Source organism: Pezoporus flaviventris, unplaced genomic scaffold, assembly GCF_033815535.1.
Source record: "Pezoporus flaviventris isolate CSIRO_AGI_PZ_B2104156 unplaced genomic scaffold, CSIRO_AGI_Pfla_v1 ptg000008l, whole genome shotgun sequence".
In the NCBI taxonomy this organism is placed as follows: domain Eukaryota; kingdom Metazoa; phylum Chordata; class Aves; order Psittaciformes; family Psittacidae; genus Pezoporus; species Pezoporus flaviventris.
In genome coordinates, this window is record NW_026892556.1 from 3,254,655 (window position 1) to 3,280,343 (window position 25,689).

Sequence of the window (25,689 nt, forward strand, 5' to 3'; positions counted from 1 at the left end):
GGAGCCGAGATGGACAGGAAGGATCTCTGCTCTGGCTCACTTGGGCATTGCTGGATGATGACTGTAGCTAATGCATTCCTATTGGGAGGCAATGGATTTATCCCAGCTGCCATCAGACGTCATGGGAAAACTGGATCCCAGTTTGTGGGTTTTTTTTTTTGTGGGTTTTGTGCCAGATGGAGCAAGAAGCAGGAGAAACAGGAGCTGGTGATCTCAAGGAGAGCAGTACTGGAGCCCTGGGCACACTGTGCAGACAGGTCTCGATGGAGCAGCGCTGCGAGCACGGGCATCCCGAGGAGCTGGAGGATGCTCTGGGAAGATGGCAGTCCTGACAAAATGGTGCTTTTTGTTTTTGCAACAGAAGTTGGATGCTTGGAAAGATGGAATGTTTTAGCTGAACTCATCCCTAAAGCTGCAGATGCTCCAGCTGCTGGAGGCCTGGCCTGGAAGCCCTCATGGGAGCCTTGGCAGCACGTGCAGAGCACGGGGCTGGGGCTTGAAAACTTTGATTGATGAAAACCACCCCCATGAAGCTCAGAATGCTGACCTGGGAGTGTTTTAGCTACAGATGGTGACATGCTGCTTGACTGGGTCCCTCCTTTGGTGATCTGGAGCTGTGCTGTCCCTTCCATGCCTGGAGCGGTGACCTTGGCTGAATCTGTGGACGCTGATTTAGGGGATGCTGGGGACAGATGGTTCATCAGCATCTCTCGGTGTGCGTGTCCCCAGGAGCTCCTTAGGCTCAGCAGTGGGTGCTGCAGCACAAAGCACCTGCAGACTCCATCGATGTGGGGGTCAAAGCATCAATGGACCAGTGTGGCTCGGAGCGGAGCTGCCGGGATGCTCATCCATCACTGATCCCTGTTTTTCCCTCCATAGGAAACCCGACTGAACTGTGTCCGGATTGCTCGCAAAGGTGAGCCTTCCCTTTCCATCTGCTGGGATCCCACAGAGGTCGTGGACCCGGATCTGGGGCCCTGTTGGTGTGTGTCGTTACCAGCACTGATGGTGCTGTGATGGTTTATCACAGCCCATCCCACGCTTTGGGTTCCCACTTCCTGTTTTTCCTCTTAATGCCATGACTGTGGTGTTGGAAGGAGGCTGGAGTTGGTATTGCTGAGTGCTGAATCCAGGGATGGACAATTTGGGTGTGATGGGAGGTGGCACAAAGGGACCTTCTCACCCCATGGGAACAGAGAGAGGGACTTGCCCGTGGTCATAGCGTGGCACTGCAGAGCCCCATAACACCTTGGTGCTGTTCAGGGAGCAATGTGCATCCTACGGGTAAAACAGTGGTTTCCTGTGTGATGCTGCCACCCAACCTGGAGCCGAGCATTGACCCCTCCTGCCTGTCCTTGTCCCCTGGCAGCTGCCTGCAAAGAGAGCAAGCGTCCCCTCGAGGTGTCGCAGCACTCGGAGGAGATGGGCCTCATCCTGGGGATCTGTGCTGGAGGCCTCATCGTCCTCATCATCCTCCTGGGAGCCATCATCGTCGTCATTCGGAAAGGGTAAGGAGACCTGGTGCCTCCATCCATCCCTTCCTCCTGGCTCAGCCCTCCACCACCCCCCCCAGCACTAACTGGGAGCTACTGGTGGTGATGCTGATCCCTCTTTATCTGCTGTTTCTTGGCTTTGTGCTGCTCGATGGCCAGGATCAGGCTCGGAGGGGCACTGGCTGTTCCCATCCCACCAGTTCTCCCTTTGCTAAGAGCAGATGGGAACCCTGGGGCATGCAGCCCTGCACCCCTCCAGGCCCAAATCACTAAACACAGCTTAATCTGCTCTGAGGTATTGTCCCTGGGCCTTGGATCCTTCTGTGGGAGCACTGCTGCTTCCCTGCCAATGGGGTGGATCAGGGATGGGGCTGTGTATGGTTCCCTTGCATGGAGTGGGTGTTCCTGGGATGAACAGGGAAGGGAAGGCGTTTTCACTATCACCCCTCTGCTGATCCCCTCTGGGATGGCAGAGGAGCAGCCAGCATCTCCCAGCACTGGGTCTTCCTGGGGCTGCCTGCACTGGGTGCCCCAGGGTGCTCAGAGCATCCCAGCTCCTCCTGGGCTTGTTTTAGTGGGGAACCACTGAGTTTCCAGTAAATGGGAGCAATCTCTTGGCAGGAGCCTCCAGCAGGCTCTAAAGGAGGGATCAAAATGTGGGTGGAGGGGAGGTTTTCCCAGTGCTGATGATCCCAGGGGACCCCCAAACCACTCTCCCAACCCCATGGGATCCCCCAGCTCAGGGGTTGTGGATGTGACCATGGGGGCTTTCACTTGGGAAGCTCAGTGGGGTGGGAGGGAGGAGAACAAGGGTTTTTCAGGACGCGCATCCCTGGGAGCACTGGGGATGCGGCCGCTGCTTTTCACTTGGGCACAGCACCCTGGGAAGTGGTGCTGAGCCGGGAGGAGGGCTCTGAAAGGAGGGGGGAAAGGGCAGCAATTAAATACCATGCCCATGTAGGGCTCGGGATGATGGGAGGAAAGTACATAAAGAGCCAGGGGGAAGATCTACAAAGCTCTTTATGGCTTCATTCACCCTGAAAGGACTCTTGCTGGTTGCACCCTGTGCACTGCCATTGCTCTGGGATGCTTCCCGTGTGTGCAGCGTTGGGTCTGTCCCTGATGGAGCAGATGCTGGCAGTGCTGATGTGATTTTGGGAGTGATGCTGTGGGTGGGAAGCCATGAGTGCGGCTGACTCCTTGCCATCACCAGTGCTATGGGCAGGAGGAGGAGGAGCAGCTTTGATTCAACACCCCAGGGTGAACCTGTTGAAGGGCAAAGCAGAGCCACAAATCAGACCTGGTGCTGAGGGCCTTGAGTTTGGGGCTGTTGGGAAAGTGCAATGAGCTCATAAATCTCCTCTGGAGTGTTTTGCTGTTGGAAAAACACTGATGTGGTGGAATGGAAATGCACCCCTGGAATACACTCGCTGGTAATAAATGGTGCACTGGAAACGTGACGTCCTGACCCTGTCTCCCACTGGGCTTGCCTGGCCCCTAACTGGCTCCCTGCGTGTTTGGTGTTCAGTCTTAAAACCTGTGGAATAACCCCTTGGACCAAGGGTGCTATGGACACCCCACTGCCAGTGCAGTGATTGAGGTCACCCTGAGTGCCGGTGCTTGGGCTGTGCTGCTGGGATCCCAGCTCCTACCCGGAGTAAATAACTATGGATGCAAAAGAGGAACCAGGTTTCTTTACGGTGCATTTCGTTCTCTGGCAGCTGAGTTGCCCCCATAACCCCTTTCCCTATGCCAGAGAAAAGCTGCTTATGCAATTTCTGCTGTTCCCTTTATTTGCACGCTTGCCAGGAGGAACTACTATTCTTATTCCTATTACCCGTAAGTAATTGTCATTCTCTCTGTCCTTCACCCTTCCTCCCAGCCGTCCCCCTTGCCCTGCTGCTCCAAGTCCTTTTCTCTGCCTGAGTACATTTTAAGCCTCTTTGGCTCAGGGAAAATAATGCTGCTGAGCTTGTTAGAGACTGAAGGCAGCGTGAAAGGGAAGGGTCAGTGATTTTGGGTTGAATTCTGGATTTTGGCAGTGTCCTGGCCCAACCAAGATGCCACCACAGGCTCAGATCTCTGATTGCTCCCTTGCCTTGTTTAATCCCTGCTCTGGCTTCTTGGGAGTGTGATGCTCAATCAGTTTGGGTTGGTTTTGCCTAAATGTCTTGAATTTGGATGCGAGGTTCTGTTCCAGTGAGAGCTGCTGGGCTTTTCCAGCATCTTCATTAGGTGCCTAATGGGGCACAGGAGCGAAAAGCCTCCCTGGTAGGTGCTGAGCACATGTGCAGTCATGGGGTTCAGCCCATGCCTTGGGGTGGATTTGGTCCCCAGCGTGGCTGTTGAAGCATAAATTGGCTTGGGTTGAAGGGAACTTAAACCCCCTGCCATGGGCAGAGACCCCTTCCACTAGAGCAGCTTGCTCCAAGCCCCTGTGTCCAACCTGGCCTTGAACACTGCCAGGGATGGGGCAGCCACAGCTTCTCTGGGCACCCTGTGCCAGTGCCTCAGCACCCTCCCAAGGAAGAGCTTCTGCCTAAGATCTAGGTGATACTGGGGAGGGGATGTTGAGGATGAGGAGCTGGAGTTGCTACAGCCAGTGAGGGATGCTCCATATGGGGCTGCAGCCAGCCTCGGGTACCAGAATACCGAAGCATGGTGGGAATAATCCATCCTGCTCCCTGGAATAACTCGATAGCTTTGGGGGGGGGGGGGGGGGGGGGATCTCATAGCACCATGGGATCAGTCCTGCTTATTGTGTGCTTCTTCCCCCTTCCTCCCCTTTGCATCCTGCAGAAAACCAGTCAACATGACCAAGGCCACCATTAACTACCGCCACGAGAAGACACACATGATGAGTGCCATCGACAGGAGCTTCACCGACCAGAGCACGCTGCAGGAGGACGAGCGCCTGGGGCTCTCCTTCATGGACACCCACAACTACAGCAACCGAGGTAAGGACCGGGAGCTGCAGCATCCCCCCTGCTCCCACCCAGGGGTCCCAATAGTCCCAAAATACCCCAGTAACACCTGAAATGTTTATACAAGTAGCAGGTATTGCACCTGGTTTAGCCTGATGTCTGTGGTGTGTTGCAGGCTTCTCCCTGCCCTCCCTAAACCTCCAAGGACAGCAATCTCATCAGTGCCTATAGTAGCTTTTACTATCACCCATCACTTGTGGATGTCCCAAGTTGGGGCTCTGCATCTTGACCTCTCAAAGCAGAGCTCTGAGCTTGTGGCTGGCAGGATTGAGGCCATTTGGGGCTCAAACACTGGCTGCAGCCCCCTGAAGCTGAGTGAACCCCAACTCTTCACTTATGCTGAGGCTGAAAGCTTTGCACCAGCCTTCACCCGAGCACACCCGGCGTGCTTCTGCTCCGTGTTCTGCACAGCCCCGGGCTTTGAAGGGTTAAAGAGCCACCACGTTCGCATCAGAGGGAGACTGATCATTTCACACCCACTGGAGGATGCATCTCCATGCTGATTTAGTTGTAAAATAACTCCTTGAATGCCCCAGTTTCCACCATATGCTAATAACATCTGTTACAGTAACCTCAAGATGCTGCTTACGCACACGGCTCTTCGCCGCCGGCTGCGGGATTAATGCACTTCCCGGCATTGTCTCATGGATAATAGGAGCCCAGAGGGCAAACTTTGCCTCCTCTCAATACATCTAGGTGTATTATTTTCCAGTTACTGTTCCTGAAAGGCTCAAAGCCTCTCAGGGGGCTGAGCTGGGGATGCTGCTCCTCAAATACTATAGGGAATGGGGCTTCGGGGCTCCCGTCCTCTCCCTTGCTTTGCTGCTCCTCATCCCTCTGCTTGGTAAAGGGTGGAGGAGGAGATGCAGGGGGCTCAGGCTCTGCTGTGGCATCGTTAGTTAATGAAGGTAAATGAATGGGGTGCTCCATGGCTGGGGGGCTGTTCCCCACCCTGCCTCCGTTTCTTTGCATTCAGAGCAGTCACTGATCCTCATGGACACCTGCGCAGGTCCTCAGCATGTGGAGCTGTTGGCACCTTGGGAACACCTGCAATGAGTTTCTCATTAAACCCAGTAGCTGGTGAGCCCATCAGGCAGGCCACAGGGTGCAGCATGGCCCTCCCTTGTGGTGCTGTGGGCTCAGCCGAGTGGTGGCATCTTGGGTGGGAGATGTTTCTGGGTGCAAAGGCTGGAGCGTCATCATCTCCTTTGGTGCCTGCTGTGTGTATGTGCCTGCACCCATGGTGCACCCACATTGCATGGGAGCGCAGACAGGGGTGAGGGGCTGCTCCTTGCATTCGAGCAGACCAAAACCAACCCAAATCTGGGAGATCTGTGGGTGAGATGGCTCTCTCACAAGGGTGGTTTTTAGAAGTGTTGTTAGGGGAAACCACATCCGGGATGCGCCGTCTTGCAAAGCTGCTTCCCTGCAGCATGTGGATGGCATTCCAGGCTGGGTGCTGTGGGATCCGTGCCTGCCACATCTCTTGGCAGCAGTGAAGAGCAGCAGGTTTTGTGCAAACCCAGATTTCAGGATCCTGTGTGGGACCTTGCCCTGACAAGTGAGGTCTTAGTCTGGCTCTGCTGGTAATGACACAGCAGAGGCATAAACCGGGTAAATACTGCGTAAACCTCCCCATTAAACAGCAGCTCCCTTTGTGTCAGTGCTAGGAGTAAGGTGCCAGTTTCTAGCAGTGAGGAAAATTACCTGTTAAGCCGGGCTGGAGACTTTGGCAATGTGATTGTTCAAGTCAGGACTTGGTGTATTTGAGCACATAGCTCTTACTTGTCTGCATGGGAGTTAATTGCCTCCATCGATGTGAAATAAGCTTATTAAGATCTGGTTTCTAAGAGATCTGCTGTGGCCCTAAAAGGCTGTAATGGGCATTTTCAGCTTGTGATGTAGGATGAGCTGCAGGGAGTACAGAGGGGGCTCTGCCTGTGGTCCCCAGTGAGAGACTGGCTGCAGCACCAACATCTCCAGGTGTGCTCTCATCCCTGCGTGGGTGCGAGGAGGTGATGGGGATGCGGTCCAGGGCTTTGCTCCCCTGATGGCCCCTGGTTCTCCATCCCCATCCGCAGGTGACCAGCGCAGCAGCGTGGTCAATGAGTCCAGCAGCCTGCTGGGGGGCTCCCCCCGCCGCCAGTGTGGCCGCAAAGGGTCCCCGTACCACACGGGGCAGCTCCATCCCGCCGTGCGGGTGGCGGATCTCCTCCAGCACATCAACCAGATGAAGACGGCAGAAGGCTACGGCTTCAAGCAGGAGTACGAGGTGAGAGCACCTTGTGCTGGTGTCTTGGGCAAAGCAGGAGGTGGGATGGTCAGGGTGGCACGGGTAGGACCTGTGTGCAAGGAGAAGATGCTCCAGACTCGGAGCTGCAGTGCTCCGGACAGCAGGAGCTGGAGCTCACAGCTCTCTGGGCAGGTATTATCTGCATGTGGCAGATCCCTGGGTCTGGATCAGATCCCTGCTCCTGGCAGCTCAGGGTTTAATCAACAGCTTGAACAGGTCCCTGAGATGAGCCAAATCAGCCCTGCCAGCCCGCACCTCTCCTGCCTGCAGTGCATCATCCTGCCTCTCCTGCAAGGGCTGGGGATGCTTCTCCCTTCCTCATGTCCTCCCGGCTATAGCCTTAAGGACAGGCAAACCCTCTGCAATCTGGCAGCTCTTGTGAAGATCCTAGGACAAGGGGGAATGGTTTTATACAGAGATGAGCTCTTAGGCACAAGTTCTTCCCTGTGAGGGTGCTGAGGCGCTGGCACAGGGTGCCCAGAGAAGCTGTGGCTGCCCCATCCCTGGCAGTGTTCAAGGCCAGGTTGGACACAGGGGCTTGGAGCAAGCTGCTCCAGTGGAAGGTGTCCCTGCCCGTGGCAGGGGTTGGAGCTGGGTGAGCTTTAAGGTCCCTTCCATCCCAAACCAGGCTGTGACAATGAGAGGACATGGGAGAGGGTGACCGCAGGTTGTTGGCTGCGCTGTGCCCACCCCACCTCGCTGTGTGTAACAGAACGCGCTATTCCCGCTCCTGTGCCGCAGCGCACCCGGTGGGGTTGGTTTCCCGACTCCTCGGTGTCCCACAGCTCTTGCAATTGGAATTTCCCAGTGAAATTACTGTTTAATGCCTGGCTCTTTCAAGTGCACGAGCTTTTGCTTTTCCTTCGCTCCCCTTTCATGTATTGGGCAAACCAGGGCTGGCGATAATCGCTAGTGCTCCTTGAAAAGCTGCTGTATGTTCTTGGAACTAGTCATTTGAAAGCACTCAGATATTATAGGAGGGGAGCAAACATGTAATTTCCTTCCACTTTCCTCCTCTTACCCCAATCTAGGAATGTTACTGTTATTACACAGAAACCTGTTCTGTGCTGGGGAGCGAAAGGGGCTGGGGAGGTGGAAGAAAAACCCACAACCAACCCTGGGGAAAAAAAAAGCCCAACCAGGCAGTGTATAATTTGCTGGAAAATGGGGCTTTTTGTGGATGCAACAGAAGCGTATTCCTGGGAGAGTGCTCTATGGAGCTGGGGCTGCAGGGCACAGGTGGTGGGATGGAGGGGCCATCCTGTCTATCGCTCCCCAGGGAGGTTTGGAGCTGGAGAGGGGGGACCCCACAGTCTTGCCCTTGGGTTGTGATGGCCATCCTTTCCTTACAGAGCTTCTTTGAAGGCTGGGATGCTTCGAAGAAGAAAGACAAGACCAAAGGGAGACAGGATCATGTGTCGACATGTGAGTGCCTTTAGCAAAGGTTTAGGCACCCCAAAGAGACTTGACCCCACTGGAGACAGGATGCTCCTCACCAGTCAGTGTGGCACAGCCACATTGCTCCCTGCTGTATTTAGTGCCATGGGTTAGTGGTGGGGAATGGTTGGACTTGATGACCCTAAAGGTCTTTTCCAACCTGTTTGGTTCTATGATTCTGTGATCTCTGGTGATGTTCCTGCAGGGATGGAGACATCAAGCTCCAGGAGCTCTGGTGCTCTCCACCAGAGACATCAGGGAGATCCCAAGCCCTGGGACCCATGGGTGACACCCTGTCCCCATGCTCACAGGGGTGCTGACAGTCCCTTCTCCCCTTGCTCTGCAGACGACCGTCACCGGGTGAAGCTGCACCCGCTGCTGGGTGACCCCAACTCTGACTACATCAACGCCAACTACATCGATGTAAGTGGGGATGGTGCCTGCCACTGGGGGGTCTGAGCTTCAACAGGAGCTTCAGATGGACCCTGTGGGCTGCCAGGGTCTGTCCAGCAGCGTTTGGAGGAGCTCAGGATGGGCTGATCTGTGTATCCCTGAGACGCACCGTGAAGAACCTGCCTGATCTACTTGTGTTCATCAGCAGTGTCTGCTTGCTGCGTGTCTCCCTTCTTGCTCTGCTCTGCTCTGTCCTTCTTTCCTCATTCCCTCTCTCCTCCCCTATTCAATCCTCTCTTCCCTTGCCTGCTCTTGTGGCCATGGATCTCCATCCTCCATGGGCGGAGGATGCAGAGGTTGACAAATGACCAGCTTGGGGATGCCTCCTGATCCTGTCAGTGCATGTGAGTCAGGGCAGAGCTCAGCCCTTCTGTCCTCCAAGAGTGATGTCCCTTTCACCTCCTCCAATGCTGAGACATGGGGAGGTGCAGGAAGAGTCCCTTGGGCACAGGCTTGAGCACCTCATGGAAGCAGCAGCAAATCCCACTCTTCCTTCCTGCACTGAGGACACGGTCTTTTAGTGGTGGCCTGATGCCACCGTGATGGGTTCCGTGTGCCCAAGCAGCATCCCAGTGTCTGTCCCCTGTCGCCTTGTGTCCTTCCTCCCCTGTGGCTCTAACCTGCCTCTTGTTCTGTGCCTCACTAATGGCTCTGTCTGATCTTTTTCTCTCTCAAACCTGTGTCCCAATGGGATCGTTAAGATTCGGATTAACCGAGAAGTAAGTAGATGGTTTCCCTCTTCTTTCTGCTCCCGTCTCCTCCCAGGCATCATACTGGGCAGTGTGGTGCTAAATAGCACTAGGGAGAGGCAAGGCTGGTCCAGGGAAGTGAGGTCTCCGTGGCATGTCCTCTATGGGGTGATGAAGAGCAGAGCCCTTGTGCTCAGGTTGAATTCAACCCACGAAAATCCCCTGTGAAAGGACCCACGGTGGATGGAGAAGTCACCGTTACCTCCGTGTGTGTGATGTGGTTTAACCCTGCGGGACCCATGGCCGAGGTGTGGGACACTGGGTCCCTGGTCCCTTTAGCAGTGGCCTTGCTGGGATGCACATCTTGGGCTGGCACATCCCTGTTAAGAGTTGGGAATAGTCCCAGCAAGCAGCTGGGATGAAGGAGGGAAGCGGGGCCACCACTCAGAGCCACGTGGCTGCTGTGGGATGTGCTACCAGTAACAGGGCTCTCGTGGTAGTGTTATCATGCTACCAGTGATGCTGGTGGTAGCAAGAGCTGGGATAAAGCTGGTGGATCCTGGGATGGCCTGCAGGATGCTGCTGGGGATTGTGGTGCAGAACAGGGATGAGGATTGGGCTTTACATGAGCCTTTCATTGCTGTGGGAGGTGCAGGGTGGCTGCTGGGCGTCCTCTTCCTGCTGCAGTGATGGGTAGCACCGCACGAGGGGAGTTGCTTCCAGTTGGGTGCCACAGTCTTCCAGGGCTGTGTCTCAGCACTTGAGTATCCCAGTGTTCCCCCAGTGTTCCCCAGCTTTGGACTGACGTCTCTGCTTCCCTTGCAGGGCTACCACAGGTCCAACCACTTCATAGCCACACAAGGTGAGTTGCTGCCTCCATCCTCACCCTGCTCTCTCAGCCAGCAGCTCAGCAGCTCCTGATTTAGCAGCTGGGTTTCATTCCCAGTGGGATTTAACCTTCCATGGTCAAGAAGGGGAGGGAATGGGCCAATTTGAGGCCAGATGGGATGGTTGAAATGTGGAGCAGCTCCCACCCTTCCTGCTGCCCCATGGTACTGCACAGCCACGGAGGAAAAGGGTGAATAAAATGGTTTGGGGTGTTAGGGCTGTGGAGGCAAGAGGGGAAGACGTGGTGGCATCGTGGTGCTGCCCTGACCAGGTCCTACTGGTGCTGCCTGATCATGATCCTGAGGGTGAAAGGTGGCCTTTCCTTCATCCCACAGGCCCCAAGCAGGAGATGGTGTACGACTTCTGGCGCATGGTGTGGCAGGAGCACTGTTCCAGCATCGTGATGATAACCAAGCTGGTGGAGGTGGGCCGGGTAAGGACCGCATCCCAGCCTGCTCCCTCCGGACTGCAGCTCTGCCAGAAGCCTCCTCCACGGAGCCAAGACCCCATCCCATCGTCTCCTTGCAGGTGAAGTGCTCCAAGTACTGGCCGGATGACTCAGAGATGTACGGGGACATCAAGATCACGCTGGTGAAGTCGGAGACGTTGGCTGAGTACTCCGTCCGCACCTTCGCTCTCGAGAGGGTATGGACCTGCTCCTGCCCTCACGGGGGTGAACCAACCACCCAAACCCTCTCTACCCATCACTAGATTGGCATTTACCAATACCCGATTTATTACCCTAATGTGGGGCTTTCACCCTCGGTTGAGGGGCAACTTCTGAACCCTGGGGGTACCGGTAGCTTCCTCCCTTCGTGTTTTCCTCTCCTCTGTGACCTGCGGTGGGATGAGCGGCTCAGCCCTGCTTTGGTTTGGGTTGTGTTTGATTTGCATGGAGCATCGTGTAAATGTGACAGAGGTAAAGGATGCTTTTATCCTTCAGGCTGGAGCACAGGTTATGTGCCCATCACTCTCCACTGTGGTACCCGGGGATGGTACTGGTGGGATTTACCCCTTAATCTACAGGAATGTGAGATGAGTCTAGTTACAGGGCAGGTAGCAAAGGTGCTGATGAAATGGACCTGAATGAGACCTGTGGCAGCCTCCTCTTCCTCTTTGGCTGGTTTTTAACCCTCTTACACCCAAAGAGGAGGGAGCTGTGGGGCTGCTGAAGTGGCCCTCCTCCATCTGAGCTGGCAAAGTCATGGAGTCACAAGCACATTCCATGCTTTTGGGGGGACTTCCCTCCCCGAACCTCCTCACTCCATCTCACCCTTCCCTTGCAGCGGGGCTACTCGGCCCGGCACGAGGTGAAGCAGTTCCACTTCACGTCGTGGCCTGAGCACGGTGTCCCCTACCACGCCACGGGGCTGCTGGCCTTCATCCGCAGGGTGAAGGCATCCACGCCGCCCGACGCGGGCCCCATCGTCATCCACTGCAGGTACCCGTGGGGCAGAGCCAGCTGTGGGGGTCTGGGATAGGCTTTGGAGGGTATGGATGGCCCTGGCAGGGATCAGGCTGTGTCTTAGGTGGGTGCTCAGCGTCTGGCTCTGAATGATGCTAAAATCAGCAGGGTTCAGAAGCTGTGGCTGCTCCATCCCTGGCAGTGCTCAAGGCCAGGTTGGATGGGACATGGAGCAAGCTGCTCTAGTGGAAGGTGTCCCTGCCCATGGCAGGGGGTTGGAACTGGATGATGTTAAGGTCCCTTTAACCCAAACCAGTCTGTGAAATGTATCAATGGGGTTACAGCAAGGGAAAGCTGGGCACTGGGTGGGATGCCCCTCTACTGCCCAGCACCCGTTACTGCTGCCCCAGGACTGGTGCTGATGGTCAGGATGCTGGGTGTGGATATCCACAGGATACCCAGCAGGACACCCCCAGGGCTGTCCCCAGTGGGACAGCAGAGCTGTGAGGACACCAGTGGCCCATCTGAGCAGCAGCAGTGCCCTGAGCAGGCAGGGGTTAATGGTTCTTCCTCTGCTGGGCAAACAAGGAGGAGCTGATGAGTAGGAGGGTATTTTATATTTCTTTTATTTGATTTCTCCTTGTCAACTGCCTCATCAGTATTCATTCACCAGCCACAGCGCGTGTGATGAGTGCCCCTAGCCTGTAATCACTGATAATCACCACGAGTGATTCATCAGGCCCAGAAATTAGGATTTCATTGGAAAAGACTGTGTAGGAAAGGAGCAGGGGGAGCAGTTCTGTTCCCAGTGTGTCACCGGTGAGTCGCAGCATCGATAGGTCTTTGTCTGTGAGTCCAACCATGCCAGGATTTGGGATAGCTTTGCTGCTCTGGGCATCCTGCTGGGCTCAGCCTTAACCTGAGGGTGGGCATATTCAGACCCACTCAGTGGCAGGGCACTGTCAGGGCTTGGAGGTGAGCATCCCTCTCAGTCCTCTTGGGATGGGATCCCGGAGGACTGTTGGCACTCAGATGGTTTAGTGGGTGGTTTTGTTGCAAACCCCATGGTTTTTCCTGTCTTAAAGTAGAAATGAAGCTTAGACACGGGTGCCCACCCTCTCCCTCCACAGCCTGACCATCACACACACGGTGTGGTGTGTTTGGGTGACGGGGGTTAAGGCAGAACTGAGCTGTGCTTAGGGATGGGTGCGAGGTCCTGGCAGCCCTCGGCAGACCTTGCTCCGTGCCCGCTGGTGTCTCAAGCTGCGTGTGGATGCTGTGCCCATGGGAGTGTGTTTGCTGTGTTTTCCTCCTCCATCCGCAGTGCTGGCACGGGGAGAACTGGCTGCTACATCGTCCTGGATGTTATGTTGGACATGGCCGAGTGCGAGGGCGTTGTGGACATCTACAACTGCGTGAAGACCTTGTGCTCACGGAGGATCAACATGATACAGACAGAGGTGAGCGGATGTAATGGATGACCATGGGGCTGGTGTCACCCCACCAGTTGTGGGGTCTCATTCCTCTCTCTTCTCCTCCCCCCCCCCACCCCAAAAAGGAGCAGTACATCTTCATTCACGACGCCATCCTAGAAGCCTGCTTGTGTGGGGAGACCAGCATCCCTGCCAGCGAGTTCAAACCCACCTACAAGGAGATGGTGAGGATAGAGCCTCAGAGCAACTCCTCACAGCTACGGGAGGAGTTTCAGGTGAGCAGCCCCACAACCTCTTCAACACCCCATTGCTTCTCTCACCCCCCCGGTGCCCACCACCACCAGGACAAGCAGTGGGCAGGGTGCAGACAGGAGCAGAGCTCAGGGACCGCGTGTACCCACAGACCCTGAACTCGGTGACTCCCCACCTGGACGTGGAGGAGTGCAGCATCGCCCTCCTGCCCCGCAACCGGGAGAGGAACCGCAGCATGGACGTCCTGCCGCCCGACCGATGCCTTCCCTTCCTCATCTCCGTGGATGGAGACAGCAACAACTACATCAACGCGGCCTTAACTGATGTGAGTGTGCTGCGGGGAGGGAAGGGGGCTGGTTTGGGTTGTTCTGGGCAGCTTTTCGCTGCAAAACCTCATTTAGTGTGAATTTACTGCCTCGTTTTGCACAAGGGCGCGTGGGAAGCTGTGTGGGCTGACGTTGTGGGGTCCTTCTCCCCTTCTTTTATGTGGCAGCATTTTGCTTGTCTTGAAAGAGCTTTTCACCTGCTCTTGCAAGCTGCAGACAAAGGGGCTTCAGTTGTTTTGCAGTGAAAATGGAGCACAGGAGGGAGAGGAAGCTCTGGAAGGGGTTGGTAGCATTGAGTCCCATGTGCTTGCCAGCACCCTGCCGCGCATCCTCCTGCCCATCCTCCTGGTGCAATTAGGAGGCTCTGAACTGCTCCCAAAGCCCTCGTGCATCTCCTTGGTGCAGTCAGAAAGGACACCCGTGATGGCAAAGCAATTTCCTACCTGCTGACAGCCACAAAGCAGAGCAGAGAGGATGCTGCAGGCTCCGAGCCCTTTTATCACCAAAGCCACTTGCCTCTCCTTGAAACGAGCTGGGCGCTTTGCACAGGCAGCGCTGAGCCCCACTGCACCTTCCCTGGTCCCAGCTGAGCCCTGGCACCAGTTCTTCACCCCATTTATCACACTGCATCGTTGTGCAGAGCTCGTCTCCCTGGTACCTGCTCTGGCAGCAAAAAGCAGTTTGTGAAGCCTGAGGAGCAGCACCCGCTGGGCTGCAGGCTTTGGCTGCCATGGGATGGGAGCTGTGTTTTCAGCTTGCTTGGTGTTTGCGCATCCATCCTGGCTGTCAACCTCACTGACTCTCCCTTAATCTCTGCTGCAGGGTCAGAGAATAATACTGATTTTTGTAGGCAGGAAAAGCCCCTTGGAAGCCTTGGAAGAAGTTTTCACTGTGGGGGTAAAACCCTTCCCTCTTTGGGGGGAAAAAAGCACTAAAAAGGCCCATTTCCTTGAAGTGCCTCAGTGCTTTGCTCTGTCAGATGGGTCTGTGCTGCCCCACATCAGGCCTGGTCAGCACCTGATGAACCCCCCCTCAGCCCCTGCCCTCATCACCTTCCTCAAGGGTAGGAAGCTCTCACCAGGAGCAGGGGTCTCGCTGCTGCCCCATGGCCAGGGCTGGGGGGGGAGAGGTTTGCAAAGGCGTTCCCAGGAGCTGAATGAGGAGGTTCTGCAGCAGCCGGAGCCCTCCCTGTTCGGAGGGAGTTGTGATTCACAGGCACAGACATTTACTGCTCTCCTCCTGTACCTGAAGAGGCTCGAGCTCAAGTGTGTTAATGCAAAAACCTGATTGATTCAGTGTTGAGCTCGGCTGTTCGGCAAGCCGGTGGCAGGATGACCAAGGGGCCAACTCCTGTTCAAAGCATGAAGGAGTGCAGTGATTTATTATTGCTGGAGGTGGAACTGCATGATCTTCAGGGTCCCTCCAACCCCAAACATTCCATTATATTCTATGATGTTGATTTATTTCCCCCTCCTTCCTTCTTGCAGTCTCCGAGGGCCTTTGATTTGAGGGTTTCCTTTTCTTTCTCCAAAATACATTGAGCCAAGGGCAGTGGTTGCCTCTCTGCTGCTCTCAGTGCCTGGCAGCACTGGGGCACTGTGGGTGGGGGGTGATGCCATGGATGATGCTTTAACCCAGAGCCAGGGTGCAGAGCTCAGGGCTGGGGCCACCATTTCTGCATGTTCTTGGCTCAAAGGTGATGTTTCTACACAAGTAACTAGGAAAGAGAGCAGGAAGCTCTCATCCTGACCAGGGGCAGGCATCACTCTGACCTGTTTTCATAGCATCCCCCCAGCACCAGTGCTTGCAAGGGACCAAGGCTGTGCCAGGGAGGCCAGCTCTGCTCCAAGGTGCCTTTGGTGCCATGAGCACCACTGCCACATCCTTCATGGTGCTCCTCTTCCCTCTTTGCAGAGCTACACCAAGAGCGCTGCCTTCATCGTCACCCTGCACCCGCTGCAGAACACCACCACCGACTTCTGGAGGCTGGTCTACGACTACGGCTGCACCTCCATCGTCATGCTCAACCAGCTCAACCAGTCCAACTCTGCCTGGGTGAGTGAGGGCTGGCCTTGTCCTGCTCCATCCCCATCGCCTCTGCAGGGCTGCAGCCCCTGCGTTGCTCCTTCCCCTCTGCATGGGGACGTGGGACTGGCTGCAGCGTGCAGGATTTACCCCCTGGAAGCGCGTGGGTAAGGATGCGCTCAGCAGCAAACCAGCCGGGTTTCGTTGCACTGGTGTTCTGTTGGAGCTGCCTTATTGTACCAGGATCGTTGTGGATGCCCCAGGGAGACACAGAGTTAACAACAAGTATAACCTTGTCGTTGTAAAGAGCTAGGTTTTATCCTCTTCTCTTCACAAAGGGGAAATGGAGGCACAAGGGATTTCCAGCTTTTATCTTCCAAGGGCGCTGGTGGCTTGTGAATGCTGCTGTATAAACCAGCCTGCTGCAAAGCAGATGTCCCATGGGATTTACGGTGTGGTGGGATCTGCCAAACTGAAGAGGAGGTGTTCATTGTCACCTAGGGGAGAGGGGACAGGAGCAGGGGTGCGGGGGGCCATGCTTAGCCTTGCTTTGCTCTCCGGGTGCCCTGTTTCCCAGGGGGATGCCTGGAGTGCTCTTGCTGCCACCAGAGCAGATATAAAAGCCCATTACAGGTCTGTAATGTTAATTCAGTGAGGAAACTTACCGGATTTCTACATAAAATCAGCATTATAGACTCTTAATGGATGTCTGAAGACTTCATTAGCTGCCTTATTTTACGAGTTGAGATCACATATTCGATGTAAATGACCCAAAACAGCAGTTGTGCCACTTGTCGCAGGGATGCGGCTGGATGCAGCACCAGTGCTGACTGGTGTGTAAATACAATAAATATGCTCTTATTTAGATATATATAAGTACTGGATATGTGCAGAGTTATCCCCATCCAGCACCTCCTGTCTGCAGCACAAACATCAGCTCTCAGCTGACCCCAGCTGCAGCGGACCACGGCAAGATGGATTTGATTTCTCTCTCCCAATCTCTTCTCTCATTCCATGGCCTAGATATGCCCTTCAGCCTCGCAGGAGCTGCTGCTCTTGTGCCATCCTCCCCCAGCTCCCACTTCCCTGATGTGGCCATTGTCCCCTGCCACCATCCAATGGGAACTCTGCCATTTTTCATCGTTATTCAGCCCTGCCTTGCTCCCCGGGCATCTATTCCTTAGGGATGTCTCTGTTACAATATTTAGCTGGATCTTAAATGTTTACCAGTTTAGGAGCAACAGGTAATAAATCAACCTTTACAGCAGGCAGCTCCGAAAGGTGACTTGGAGGGTATATCCCTCACTTGAGCTCCATGTTGCCGAAGGAAGTTTTAATATCCAAATTATAGTTGGGAGTCCAGAAGGCTTTGAGATCTTGGAGATTTATAGCCCCTATTAACAACCAATTATTTCTCAAAGCCATTTGCCATGCCGTTAGGCCCACGCCGTTAGGTGACCTGAGATGCTAAATGCCCTGTTAAAGTGAGGTGACAAACATCATATATTCCGTGTCGGTGCTGGTTTCTCAGCTGTCACAGTGTGAAACCAATCACATCCGTGACCCTTGGACCGAGCCATCCATCAGTGCCATGGTGGACACGTGGAGGGGGAGCAGGATTTGCTCCTTTCCTGGGGTTGATGGGATGTCGTGGCCGTGGGGCGAGGGGGACTGTTATCCCACGTTGTTGTTGCTGATGATGGAAAAGCAGCTTCTAAAGCCAGTGGGGTTTGAGGAGCAGCCAATGATCCTCCATCATTGTGCAGGATCAGACCTGTGCTTACTGGCGCTGAGGCAGGGCCCATCCTGCATCCTCCTGGACCAGCAAAGTCCATCTCCAGGAGCACCAGATGTTGTGTTTGTATAGTGGGGAGAGGGCTGTATGGGTGCTGAGGGTGGCCTGGGCCTTTCAGCTTTGATCCCTCAATAAGCGGAGGGATCCTCTGCCCATCAGTGCCTGTGGGCCCTGTGGAGGGTCCAGCGTCCCGTCTTGGGGCCACCCCTGCTACCAGCAGCCCCTCTTGGTGTCCAGCACCAGCTACTCCAGTTCACTTAACGGTGCCTGTGATCCACGATGTCCTTTCCCTGGTGATGTTCAAGGCCAGGTTGCAGAGCCTTGGGCCCCATGGTCTAGTGTGAAGTGTCCCTGCCCATGGCAGGGGGGTGGAACTGACCTTAGGGTCCTTTCCAACCCAAACCAGTCTATGATTCCCTGTGTCCCAGCACATGTTCCTGGTCATGGTGAGCTTTACTTCTCTCCCCAGCCTTGTTTGCAGTACTGGCCCGAGCCAGGGCTGCAGCAGTACGGCCCAATGGAGGTGGAATACGTCTCTGGAGCAGCGGATGAGGACATCGTGTCCCGTCTCTTCCGAGTCCAGAACATCACACGGGTGAGGGTCTCTCCTCTGGCTCCATGGGTTGGGGGTCTTCATGTGTGTCTGTGTGTGCCCACGTGGCCCCATGAAGAGGTGGCTTCAGTGGGGCTTTAAATCTCAGCCAGGAGGCTGAGGACAATTCCCCAGTGGAGGTCATCGGCCAGATGGGAATTCGGGAGCTTGGAAAGGAGCACGTGGCTTGGCTGGGAAGGGAGCTGGGGTCGTAGGAGATAAATCCTGTTTGGGCTCTTAACACAGAGGGGTTTGGTTCGCTGCTGGGAGCATCTGGCATTGCTGGGTGTCAGCAGAGAATCCTTCAGCAAGTGCTTTGCTCTCAGGTGGCCGGGTATACTCCGTGTTCGATTAAAATGCAGTGTGATTGGAATCTCTGGATCTAAGGAGAGATTTCCTCAGGGAGCAGATCACTGGCAAATGCATGGAGCTGCTCCTTGCCAAGCCTTGCCTGGAGGGGAACCAGGAGTTGGGGGTGTCACAAGTCCTCCAGAGCCAGACAGAGCTTTCACCTGAGCTTCAGAACGGATCCCAAAGCTTTCCTTCCTGGGCTGTCAGAGGCGTTAGCTCCTGGTTTAACTCTGCTTGTATCATCTTCCCCCGTTGTCTTCCTGGCTTCCAGCTGGAAGCACAGACTCGAGCCCGGGTTGCTCAGCCCGTCCTGGCCATAGCAGAGCCCCAAAAGGGTCAGAAGAGCCCCTGTGTGTTTGGGGTGTGCTGCTTGGAGCAGGCACCGAATGCCCCCAGCACCCACTCCCCAGGTTGGGGCTCCCTGAGGAGCCTCAGGAGTACCCAGTCCTGCTGGTTGGAGATGCTGGTGCTCACCCCGTGCATCAGGCATCTGGAAGTGAGTGCCTGGAGCATTCCAAGAGCTGAAGAGCCCCATCTGTTTCCCCTTTCTCCTCCAATGTGTGCTCCCAATGTGTACCACCAAGCCCCAGGGTGCGGCTGGAGTGTGTGACCCACGGTTTCATCCCATCAGGTACTCCTGATGCTCCGAGTACTTCTTCATCCCTGGCAGTGTTCAAGGCCAGGTTGGACACAGGGGCTTGGAGCAAGCTGCTCCAGTGGAAGGGGTCCCTGCCTGTGGCAGGGGTTGGAACTGGATGAGCTTTAAGATCACTTCCAACACAAACCAGGCTGGGATTCTATGATTCCGAGCAAATACATCTGCTTGCTAAGTCCTGGCCTGGTTTAGCTTTGTGGATGTAATCCTCCTCCTGGAGCCTGCTAACCAGATTAGGTTTTCAACCCTAACCAGATTACCAGGGTATTAAGGCGTTCTTCCACCGCTCCCCTCCTCTGTGGGTGGCAGCTTCTCATCAGCCTCCTGGTTTACAGCAAACACAACAAAAACACATCCCCTGGGACCTTCTGCATGTGATGGAGAAGCCTTAGGGGAGGCTCAGGGGCCTGGTAACAGGTTTTGGGAGACAGAATCAGCCTGAGATGCTGGGAGTTAGCATAAACCATGCCAGTGGAGCTTCCCCCGGGCGGGTTGGGGTGGTGGAACCAGTGTGAGCTGTGGAGGAGATGCTGAACCGCCCCTCTTAAAGTACCAGGAAAGGGTTTTTCATCTCTTCCTTTACTATCAATGTGTGGCAACCCCCTCTTGCTTCCATCAACCCTCCACTGGTGACCAGTGGGGGCAGCCCGTGGGTTCAAGCTGCTGAGGTTTGCTTTCCTAGTTGCAGGAGGGGCACCTGATGGTCCGGCATTTCCAGTACCTGCGGTGGTCGGCGTATCGAGACACCCCAGACTCCAAGAAGTCCTTCCTGCACCTCCTGGCCCAAGTGGAGAGGTGGCAGAAGGAAAGCGGCGATGGCAGGACTGTGGTGCACTGCCTGTGAGTGTCAGCTGGAAGGGAGCAGGTTCTGGTGCTGGGGGAGATGCCACCAAGGTATACGTGTCCATAGCTCTGCATGGAGAGCCTCTGAGCAGCTCTCAGCAGGGTGACTTTGTCCCCTGACGGTGCTGCTCATAGTGTGAGTTCTGGATGAGGCATCTCGTGGTCACCGTGTCAGATGTCCTCCATGAGGTGGATGCTCACACAAAGACCCGTGTGTGCTCCCCTCAGATGGGACCTGGCACGTTCACAGATGGGGAGAGCCTTTAATCAAGCATCAGTTACAACCCTCGTCTGTCTTCATTAGCTGAAGGAGAGTTTGAGAACATGCTTTATAAAACACTGGCATCATGTTCTCTCTCCCTCTCCCCGTTCCCCTTTTGCTGCCAGGGATCACAAGTGGTGCTGTGGGATGGTTTCAGCCTGGGATGGAGGGGTGGGATGTGGGATGCTTCCTTCAGCCAGCACTAGCCAACAGGTCATCAGCCCAGAGGCATCCTGCAGATGAGGGTGGTAGAGGTACACAGTGGACCTGGTCCATGGCAGGGTTGGCAGCTAAGCCCAGAAGTCCAAGATCCAGCCCTGATGGTCCATAAAGGTGTTTTCATGCTCTGCTGTGGCTCCTGTGAGGGCTAGAGGGCAGCATCACAGCTCCTTCCACCACGTGGGTCTGGTTCGGTTCCCCCTGTTTGGGAGGATTCTGGGGTACGAGACCCTGCACCAGGGCATCTTGTGGGGTGCAAAGATGGATGGAGGAAGGGGGGATTCTGGGAGCACCAAGATGCACTTGTGCCATCTTCTCACCACTGACACGTGTGCTTCTCTCACCAGGAACGGAGGTGGCCGGAGCGGCACCTTCTGTGCCTCCACCATGATCCTGGAGATGCTCAAGTGTCACAACATGGCAGATGTTTTCTATGCTGCAAAGACCCTCCGCAACTACAAGCCAAATATGGTAGAGACCTTGGTAAGCACCGGACGCCAGCAGTGTCCCTGCATCCCTCCAGCAAACACCTTCTCCATCCCAAACCCTGATGAGCATCATGGGCATCCTCATGCAGAGGGTGTCTCAGTGAGCATGCCATGGGCTGGGGTGGACAAGGAGGTGAGACAGCTCTTGACAGCAGCCTTGGCATCAGCACTGGGCTTGTTGGAAATCATTCCCGGGAGGAATAAGGCAGGTTCCCATCAATTCATGAGATGTAATTGTAGTTCATCAGAGGGTTTGTGCGCTGGGAGCGGCTCCGAGGTGGAGTCAGACAAATTCCTGCTGGAAGTGTAAAAGGGAACTGCATTTTGAGTGGAATTAATTGGAAAACTGCTGGGAGCAGCAACAGAGCCACGTTTTGTGATGATGAGGCTGGAGGTGGCAGCAGGTCAGGGCAAAAAGCCCATGTCCTATTTCAGGCCCTTGATAACAGGATGGGAGATGGACATCACGTGGAGGGATCCAGGTGCCTCATGATGTTTTAAAAGCAAGTCAGCTGGAAATGTTTACCCTGTTTGGATTAGAAAATCCCTAAGTTGCAAAATGAAATGGTTTTGAGGAGGGGATATGTTTTGCATTAGGAATTAAAGTGGAGGAGAAGGTGAGGGAGGGGAGAGGGGGCCAGGGGGAGGGATGCAGATAATGGAAAGCTGATGTGACAAGCATGAAGCCACCTGACCCATTGGGCTAAATTGCAAGGGTATTAAAAGAGAAAAGGCAACATTTCCTATCAGGACACCAACATCCTCCAGCCTCACATGAACCTGGGGCAGCCATTCTGGGAATCTCAATCCACCAGTCCCTGCGAGGCCGGATCCTTGCCTGGTGTAAAGAGCTTCAGCCCAGTGCAAAGCCGCTGTTTCACGCTGTCCCATGCATCTCCCCCTTCTGTTTGCCCGTGGGGTTTCTTTCTGTAAGATGATGAATGGAAACAGTCCCTGTTCTTAACCCAGAAAGCATTATGTGCTTTTCATCTAAGCCCTCGCAGCCTCCTCCCTTTGAAGCCCTTCTCCCCCATTGCCCATTCCCACCTGGGGTCCCTGAGCAGCCACCCCTCCCCATCAGGGATAACGGGATTGGTGCTCAAGCTGCGGTCCCCATGCTGCTGCTGAGGGTGCTGGGGGTTGAGCTTTCACCTTTCCCTCCCTGCTGTCGCACCAGGAATGCTCCCAGCACTTGCAGCACCATCAGAAACCGGATTGATTTGGGTTGGTTTCTCCCTGCTCTGGTTGATTTTTGCTTGTTGGATGCTCGAAGGAGCAACATCTCATGGGGGTGGGCACTCCCCACGCTGGAGCTCCTCTGGAGCACTGTGAGTTGTATGAGGGCAGGAGTGCAGGAGAACAGGTCCCATAAAGGAGGGACAAGGATGGATGAGGCTGCCTTGGCAAGCCCCATTTCAGTGATTTGTGCTATAAAACCAGGAGCCAGCCATGCAGGACTTTGTGTAGCTGGGGAGACAGAGGGGGAACAAAGGGTGGGAAGATGCTGACACTGGCCATAGGTGGCTTGGCAAAGGGAAGGATGGAAATGTGAGCCCAGTCCTTCCGCAGGCTCTGGGAGGACCTTTCCCACTCACACCCGTTGGCTCCAGCCTGGCCATTATGGGTGGGTCAGATTTGACCTGAGCACCAAAGTGCTTGGAAAGTTTGGATTTTGGGAAATGAAAGCTCCTGGGACTTCCCTTCGTGCCTCTTCCCCCCACGCAAAGCAAACGCCCAAACAACCAAATCCTTGCTAGGGATGCAAAATGGCTCTTTGTTATCTGCAGCGAGAGAAGCCGTGATGAGGGATGACCGGGGCAGGGCGGCTCCAGTAATCCCACACCCAGACTGTGGGTGAGGGAGCATTTGGCACGTGGAATACCTTTGGATCTAGGGGATGGATCATCCTCCCTCCATGGCAATGGGTGCTGGTTGTCGGAAGTGGAGTTTCTTCAGGCTGTTGGAAACCCAGCCTGGTTTGGGTTGGAAGGGACCTTAAAGCTCCTCTAGCTCCAACCCCTGCCATGGGCAGGGACACCTTCCACTAGAGCAGCTTGCTCCAAGCCCCTGTGTCCAACCTGGCCTTGAACACTGCCAGGGATGGGGCAGCCACAGCTTCTCTGGGCACCCTGTGCCAGCGCCTCAGCACCCTCACAGGGAAGAGCTTCTGCCTTATCTCCAACCTGAACTCCCCCTGTTTCAGTTTGAGCCCATCACCCCTTGTCCTGTCCCTACAGTCCCTGATGAAGAGTCCCTCTCCAGCATCCTTGTAGCCCCCTTCAGACACTGGAAGCTGCTCTGAGGTCTCCACTCAGCTTCTCTTCTCCAGGCTGAACAGCCCAAATGTTCTCAGCCTGGCTCCATACAGGAGCTGCTCCAGCCCCTGCTCATCCTCGTGGCCTCCTTTGGTCTTGCCCCAACAGCTCCATGTCCTTCTGATGCTGAGGACACCAGAACTGCACGCAGTGATGCAAGTAGGGTCTCAGGAGAGCAGAGCAGAGGATAGGGATAGCTTTGGGAAATGGCTTACTCGGGATCATACCGTTCTCTCTCCTCTCTCCCAACAGGAGCAGTACCATTTCTGCTACGACATAGCACTGGAATATCTGGAGTCCCTGGAGACCAGATAGCACCTCGCCAGGAGAGGGGCGGCAAGGGCTTGCGCAGGGGTCGTGCCACCGCGCGGTTCACGCTCGGACGTTGCGTTAGAGCTGAAGGTGAAGAGGAAACAGCAAAGGACCCAGCGAGAAAACCCAGCAGGTGAAGGACAACGAAAGGACGCGGGGACGGGTCGGCTGCTCCCATCTTCATCCTCCGCTCCCCGTCTTTCCTTCCCACCCTGAGCGTGTCTGGATGGCCGCGGATTGGATGCTGCAACTCATCCTGTCCCTGCATCGCTTTGAATCACAGTCGTGGGGTTGGTGTGTGCAGGATGTGGCCCTGTGGCGCTGCCTGGGCATCTCCAAAGCGGCTGGAGAGGAGGGCAGGAGGAGCTGAGGCCGTTTCCCAGCAGGAAGGATGGAATATTGGAGAAGAGATGTTGCCGTTTGAGTTGCGCGTGGAATTGAAGCTGCTGTTCTGAGGAGTCCAGATGGTCGCTGGCAGGTTTTGCCCTTGGTGGGGACATGCTCTGAGCTGGAGCAAAGACCCTGAGAGGAGCCCGTTTCTGCCTGTTCTCACCAGGAGTTTGATCTTCACGTTGTTTAGTTCTGTGAGTTGTCACCCTTTGTGTATCCAGCCCTGGACAGAGCTGGGGTGAGGGATGGGAGGTGGGGGTCAGGGCGTGCAAAGTCCCCCTTACAGGGACCGACCCAGACCCCTCCTGGTGCCTTTGCAAAGCTTTTCACATGATGGTTCTCTGCATCTCCAAACCATGTTCTCCATCTGTAGCAATCGATTCCTCCTGGGCTGACACAAAGGTACCAGCCCTTGGGTCCTGTCTTTAACCCTTCCCTTGTGAATCACTGCATATGATACATCTTTGGTGCCTGGAAATGAAGCCCTCAGAATGTGGGTCCATCCTGGATGCTGCCCTCAGGCAGGTGTCCATCGATGCTGCTTGGCTTTTCTTGGTTGTTCTGGGGCTGGGGAAGTGGGATGGTCAGTTTTGGTGATGCTGTTGTCATAGGGTGAGTGGTGCTGAAGCCTTAAGCTTGGTAATTGAAGGTACCTGATACTTTCTTGGCTTCATCTTGCTGCAGGCAGGTGTGAGATGTCACCTTTTCTGTCTGATATTGTGATAATTACAAGGGTTTCTGCTTAGCCTGATTGTAATAAAGCTGTGGTCAGGGTTTTCTCTCCCTGCAAATGGCCTCAAGAAGGTATAACTACAAGGATGCACGTCCGGGGTCTTGAGGAGAGGGGATGAACTGAGGGGAGGCTGCTTCTGTCTTGAGGGCCAGGCAGAGCCTTTCACTTTGGGGTCATTTGGGTGGGAATGGAGCAGAGCAGATGAGAAACTGTTCACTGTGTGCTGAAGGTTGCAGGTGGGCAGCCCCATCCTTCGTCCTCCCCATCCTTCGTCCTCCCCATCCTTCGTCCTCCCCATCCTTCGTCCTCCCCATCCTTCGTCCTCCCCATCCTTCGTCCTCCCCATCCTTCGTCCTCCCCATCCTTCGTCCTCCCCATCCTTCGTCCTCCCCATCCTTCGTCCTCCCCATCCTTCGTCCTCCCCATCCTTCGTCCTCCCCATCCTTCGTCCTCCCCATCCTTCGTCCTCCCCATCCTTCATGTTCCCTCACCCTCCAGCCCCATTTCCCCAGGGCAGGGAAAGCTTCCCCATCCTGCCTGCCTGGTGCCTGGGAATCCTTCTCCCTGGGGAATTACATTCAGATCCATTCCATGACTGAAAGACATGGAACCTGTCTTTGGACCGAACCGCAGAACCAAGGCTGCAGAGCCTTGGATGAGCAAACCCAAGAGCAGTTTCCATCCCTGTTCCCAGATTGGAGGAGAGCAGCAGGCTAAATCTCTGTCCTCTCTCCACCTTAGGGGATGTCCCACCCGCTGCCCTGCAGACACCCAGGGGTGGTGATGGGGATTTCAACAGCAGTGGGAAGTTTGGCCCAGGCTCTTGGATTTCTTGATGAATAATTCACATGGCCTGACAATAACTTATTCCAAGGGCTATACAACGTCATGCCCCTTCTTTCCATCCCTGCTGTCTAACCTTGCCATGTGCCCATGCTGTCTCCTGACCAAATAGTCTTTTGACCCCACCAGAGCCTGCAGAATGGTCCCATTACACCAGGACCTGGTAACACTGGTACTCGCATCACAAGCCTTCACTTGGAATAAGTCAGTGCT

At 55.1% G+C, this 25,689-nt stretch overlaps 1 protein-coding gene across 5 annotated transcripts in view; it reads left to right on the top strand.

Moving 5' to 3' along the window:
• Positions 1–24,807, top strand: part of PTPRU (protein tyrosine phosphatase receptor type U) — a 55,699-nt gene extending 30,892 nt beyond the window's left edge. For 2 of the 5 annotated variants that reach the window (XM_061449947.1, XM_061449943.1), the window contains exons 13-32: positions 880–916; positions 1,370–1,508; positions 3,303–3,332; positions 4,293–4,450; positions 6,559–6,749; positions 8,123–8,195; positions 8,554–8,630; positions 9,362–9,379; positions 10,175–10,211; positions 10,573–10,670; positions 10,766–10,882; positions 11,524–11,678; positions 12,967–13,102; positions 13,201–13,350; positions 13,479–13,652; positions 15,568–15,708; positions 17,943–18,068; positions 19,754–19,911; positions 20,743–20,878; positions 23,451–24,807. In XM_061449947.1, coding sequence (XP_061305931.1) covers positions 880–916; positions 1,370–1,508; positions 3,303–3,332; positions 4,293–4,450; positions 6,559–6,749; positions 8,123–8,195; positions 8,554–8,630; positions 9,362–9,379; positions 10,175–10,211; positions 10,573–10,670; positions 10,766–10,882; positions 11,524–11,678; positions 12,967–13,102; positions 13,201–13,350; positions 13,479–13,652; positions 15,568–15,708; positions 17,943–18,068; positions 19,754–19,911; positions 20,743–20,878; positions 23,451–23,513 — 2,214 coding nt within the window. In that variant the 3' untranslated portion in view covers positions 23,514–24,807. The remainder of the gene's footprint in view (positions 1–879; positions 917–1,369; positions 1,509–3,302; positions 3,333–4,292; positions 4,451–6,558; positions 6,750–8,122; positions 8,196–8,553; positions 8,631–9,361; positions 9,380–10,174; positions 10,212–10,572; positions 10,671–10,765; positions 10,883–11,523; positions 11,679–12,966; positions 13,103–13,200; positions 13,351–13,478; positions 13,653–15,567; positions 15,709–17,942; positions 18,069–19,753; positions 19,912–20,742; positions 20,879–23,450) is intronic. The other 3 variants (XM_061449944.1, XM_061449945.1, XM_061449946.1) reach the window with 3 other exon arrangements.
• Positions 24,808–25,689: the final 882 nt, after the last annotated feature.